This window comes from Oxyura jamaicensis, assembly GCF_011077185.1.
Source record: "Oxyura jamaicensis isolate SHBP4307 breed ruddy duck chromosome 33 unlocalized genomic scaffold, BPBGC_Ojam_1.0 oxy33_random_OJ72885, whole genome shotgun sequence".
Classification (NCBI taxonomy): Eukaryota; Metazoa; Chordata; class Aves; order Anseriformes; family Anatidae; genus Oxyura; species Oxyura jamaicensis.
The window spans coordinates 1-4,092 of NW_023305086.1; the positions used below are offsets into that span (position 1 = coordinate 1).

The 4,092-nt window shown below is 70.4% G+C and overlaps 2 protein-coding genes across 4 annotated transcripts in view; one reads left to right on the forward strand and one right to left on the reverse strand.

The window, feature by feature from the left end:
* Positions 1 to 48: 48 nt before the first annotated feature.
* LOC118158652 lies at positions 49 to 1,728 on the forward strand. The gene is made up of 3 exons (XM_035313324.1): positions 49 to 96; positions 683 to 1,102; positions 1,388 to 1,728. The coding sequence occupies exons 2-3, from the start codon at positions 694 to 696 to the stop codon at positions 1,666 to 1,668; spliced, it is 690 nt and encodes a 229-aa protein (XP_035169215.1). The 5' UTR covers positions 49 to 96; positions 683 to 693; the 3' UTR covers positions 1,669 to 1,728.
* Positions 1,729 to 1,744: 16 nt separating this feature from the next.
* CSAD (cysteine sulfinic acid decarboxylase) overlaps positions 1,745 to 4,092 on the reverse strand; it is a 3,601-nt gene continuing 1,253 nt past the window's right edge. For 2 of the 3 annotated variants that reach the window (XM_035313322.1, XM_035313323.1), the window contains 10 exons: positions 3,959 to 4,074; positions 3,794 to 3,873; positions 3,656 to 3,710; positions 3,345 to 3,461; positions 3,173 to 3,237; positions 2,993 to 3,074; positions 2,717 to 2,916; positions 2,555 to 2,606; positions 2,230 to 2,319; positions 1,787 to 2,153 (listed from right to left, as the gene is read on the reverse strand). In XM_035313322.1, the coding sequence (XP_035169213.1) occupies positions 1,980 to 2,153; positions 2,230 to 2,319; positions 2,555 to 2,606; positions 2,717 to 2,916; positions 2,993 to 3,074; positions 3,173 to 3,237; positions 3,345 to 3,461; positions 3,656 to 3,710; positions 3,794 to 3,873; positions 3,959 to 4,074 (1,031 nt within the window). In that variant the 3' untranslated portion in view covers positions 1,787 to 1,979. Of the gene's footprint in view, positions 2,154 to 2,229; positions 2,320 to 2,554; positions 2,607 to 2,716; positions 2,917 to 2,992; positions 3,075 to 3,172; positions 3,238 to 3,344; positions 3,462 to 3,655; positions 3,711 to 3,793; positions 3,874 to 3,958; positions 4,075 to 4,092 lie in introns of all 3 variants that reach the window. The other variant, XR_004746862.1, reaches the window with a different exon arrangement.

Below are 4,092 nucleotides of genomic sequence, written 5' to 3' on the forward strand. Positions count from 1 at the left end.
CCCCCGGAGCCTCTTCCTAAGCCCCGCCCCCTGTCCAGGACACGCCCTCTTTTGTCCCCGGCCACGCCCCCATCTCCTGGCGGGAAAAGGAAGGAGGTGAGGGGCGGGGGGGGAGGGGGGCTCCTGGAGGGGCCGGGGGGGGCGGGGGGCTCCGGGGAACCGGGGACATCGAGCAACGGGGGGGGCGGGGGGAACCCCGGGGGGCGGGGGATACTGGGCGCACTGGGGGCTCTGGTGGGCCGGGTCTCATGGCGGGGGAAGGAACTGGGGACACCAGGTGGAACTGGTCTCGTGGCGGGGGGGGAGTACTGGGGACACTGGGGACACCGGGGACACCGGGGACTGGGTCCCGTGGCAGTGTGGGCATACTGGGGACACTGGGGGGACCAGGTCCTATGGCAACGGGGGAGGGGATTGGGGATACTGGGGGCTGTGTCAGCTGGCAGTGGGTGGGCACTGGGGACACTGGGGGGTCCTATGGCAATGGGGGGGGTTGGGGATACTGGGGTGCCCCATGGCTGGCTCCGTGTCTCTGGAGACTCCGGGCAGACCCCTCCCCACAAGAGCAGGGGGGGCACACGGTGGGGGGGTCACACACATGGGTCGGTGGGGGGTGCACAGCACCATCCCCGGGGTCCCCGGCCATCCCCGTGCCCTGACGCGACCCCCAACCCCTCCCCAGCTCCATCCCCGATGGCGTCAGACGAGCGCGAGACGCTGCTGAGGCTGCAGCAGGCGCTGGTGGAGGACGAGTTCGAGGCCTTCAAGTTCCTGCTGGGGGGGCAGCTGCCGCTGAGCCGCCTGCACCCCGCCACACGCCCCGAGCTCTGTGCCCTGCTCCTACAGCACTTCCCTGGCCGCGCACTGCTTGTGGCCGCTGCCGTCCTCCGGCAGCTTGGCCGCCACGACCTCCTCCGGCAGTATCAGCTCCCCGAGGAGGACGAGGCCCCAGGCAGCCTTGGCGAGACTGGCGGCGGAGCTCAGGGTGCTGCAGATGGTCGAGATGCTGCAGGGGCTCAGAGTCCTGGAGGCGCTCTGGGTGCTGGAGGTGCTCCGGATGCTGGAGGCGCTCCAAATGCTGGAGGTGCCCGGGATGCTGGAGGTATCCATCGTACTGGAGATGCCCGGGGTGCTTGGCGTACTGGAGGTGCTCGAGGTGCTCTGGGTGCTGGAGGCGCCCGGGATGCTGGAGGTATCCAGGATAATGGAGGCGCTCAGGGTGCCCGAGGTGCTGGAGGTGCTGAGGGTGCTGGAGGTGCTCGGGGTGCTGGCGGCAGTGCCCAAGGAGCGCCAGGATCTGCCGAGGATGCTCGGGGAGGCAGCGGAAGGGGGTGGGGGGGCACAGGGAGGATGTGGAGGCACCCCTGACGCTCCCCCCACCCCCCAGGCCGCCCCCCCCGGGTGCTGACGGAGCAGGACCTGCTGCTGGTGGCACAGAGGCTGGGCAGCGAGTGGCAGGAGGTGGGCATCGCCTGCCTGGGGCTGCCACAGAGCCGCCTCGAGCAGATCGGCGAGGAGCGGCCGCAGCGCACCGTGCTGCGCGCCTTCGAGATGCTGCGTGAGTGGCGCCGGCGGCAGCAGGGGGGGGCCACGGCCCCCCGGCTGCTGGACTGTCTGCGCGGCGCCCCCGTGGACCCCGAGGTGCTCGAGCTCCTGCAGGGCATGTAGGGGGGGTGCAGCCGGGGGGGTCCTGGCCGTGCTCAGGCCTGTTTTATGCTGGGACCAGCAGAATAAAGTGTATTTATTCTACGACAAATCGGGTTTATTCTATGGTAATACGTGTCTGTTCCAGGGTAAAATGGGATTTATTCCAGGACAAGGAGGGGTTTATTCCAGGGTGAAAATGGGTTTATTCCACCTGTCCTTGCAGCGCGGTGGAGGCCAGTCTGGCCTTCACTGGGCTACGAGCAGGGGGAGCCCCCCCGCCCTCAGTCCCCAAATGTCCCCCTTGGGGGGCAGCACAGGGGTTGTGTGGGGCCCTACAGGTCACGCCCCAGCCGCTCGATCTCATCCAGGAAGAAGTCGAGGTCGGCCCTGGTGACGGCGGGGCTGGTGACGATCTGCCGGAAGAAGTTGACCCTGGCGCCGTGGGGCTGGTAGCCCACCATCATGGAGCCCTCCTTCATCATCCTCTCCTTGATGGCCGGGGCCACCTGTGCGGGGACAGGGCTGTACGGGGACTGCCCGGGGGGGGTTGGCCGGGGGGGGGGGGGCGGGGGCTGCGCTCACCTTCCCCAGCCGCAGCCAGAAATCCTCGCAGCCCTCGCAGCCCCGCAGGCTGGGTGGCACGAACCAGAAGCAGAGGTTGATGAATTCGGGCTGGGGGGGGGGGGGGGGGGAATGGGCCGAGGGCGGGGGGTCACCGGCACCTCACTGGGGGCACCGGCTGTGCCCTGCCTTTGGGGCACCCCGACGGACCCGTGTGCATCCCAATGCGGCCACAGGACGGGAGGGGGGTGCTCCCTCCTCCCACCCCCCTGGGGCTCCCCCCGCGATGCCGCAGCACCGAGGTGTGAAATCACCCCAGCGATAGTGCGGGCGCACGGCCCCGTACCTCGAGCACCAGCTGGAAGCCGTCCCTCCGCCTCACCTCCTCCGCCAGGTACCTGGGGACAGAGCGGCGTCAGCCACGGCCCCGGGGCCACGAGATGCTGGGGGGGAAGGGGGGCATCTCGCAGCCACCCCCCTGCGCTCAGGGAGGGGTCCCGGCACTCACCTGGTGCAGGCGAAGGCCCTGTCGACGCGGCGCTCCAGCCCCTCGGTGCCCACGGCCTTCCAGAGCAGCCAGAGCTTGAGGCAGTCGACGCGGCGGCCGCACTGCACCGTCTTGTCGCCAGTGTCGTACGCCACGTCGTAGAACTTGTCACGCTGGAAGAGGTACGCGGCGCCTGCCCCGTGGCACCGCTGCAGCAGCCCCTGAGGGAGGCCGCAGGGGGATCAGCACCGGGGGCCTGGGGGCCCTGGGGGGCCGGGTGGGGGGCGCGGGACCTACGGTGGTGTCACGGAGGAGCAGAGCCGAGCACTGCAGCCCCACCGCCAGCATCTTGTGCGGGTTCCAGGCCACTGAGTCAGCCCTGGGGGGAGAAAGGGGTCAGCGGGACGATGCCGCCACCCCCCCCAGCCCCCCAGTCCTTAAACGGCGAGCTCCAGGCCCGCCTCACAGCACGGATACCTCTCGATGCCAGCCAGGAGGTGCCGGTGCGTCCTGGAGAGCAGCGCGCTCCCGCCCCAGGCAGCCTGTGGGGCACAGGGGTGGGAGCAGGGGGAGCCCCCGGGGGCACCGCAGGGGAACGGGGCTGCGGGGACACAGCAGGGACCCCCCCGTCCCTCCCCCAGAGACTCACGTCCACGTGGAGCCAGAGGCCGTGGCGTTGGCACACATCCGCCACGCTGCCCAGGGGGTCGAAGGCACCCAGGACAGTGGTGCCGCACGTGGCACTGACGAAGAACGGCACGGCGCCCTGGGGGGGAGCGAGGGGGAATGGGGGCAGTGCGCTGGGGGCAGCGGGCAGAGCATTGCAGGGGGGAGCACAATGGGATGGGGGCAGCATGCTGGGGGCACAGTGCACTGGGGCAGCATAATGGGGCAGGGGGCAGTATAACGGGGTCGGGATTTGCAGAGGATCCCAGCACAGCCGGCTCCCCCGGGCCTCACCTCGCCTTTCGCCCTCTCAATCTCCTTCTCCAGCTCCTCAGGGATCATCTTCCCCCTGCGGGGTGCTGGGGGGTCAGCAGCGAGGCTGGGGCCAGGGGGTCCTGGTCCGCCCCCCCCCGCGGTGCCCAGGGGCCTCACCTCTCATCCGCGCGCACCAGAAAGACGTTGTCAGTGCCGATGCCCAGGAAGGCGGCCCCCTTCTCGATGGAGTAGTGGCTCTGGGGTGGGGGCAGGGGGGTGGGGGGACCGGGGGGGGGGGGCTACACCCGAGCCCCCCCACCCCATCCCCATCCCCGTCCCCACCTCCTGTGAGGCGAAGAGCGCCAGGCGTGGCAGGGCCCGGCTGCCCCGCTGCCGGCCCTCAGGGAAGCGGTGGTAGCGGGCGACGTTCATGGCGTACATGTTGGAGATGGAGCCTCCTGGGAGGGGGGGGGGGG

Bases quoted from the DNA above. Each gene is read 5' to 3' on its own strand.
- LOC118158652 (XM_035313324.1), top strand. From the start codon at position 694: ATGGCGTCAGACGAGCGCGAGACGCTGCTGAGGCTGCAGCAGGCGCTG. The intron at 1,103-1,387 runs GTATCCATCGTA...CCCACCCCCCAG, and splicing joins AGGTGCCCGGGATGCTGGAG to GCCGCCCCCCCCGGGTGCTG.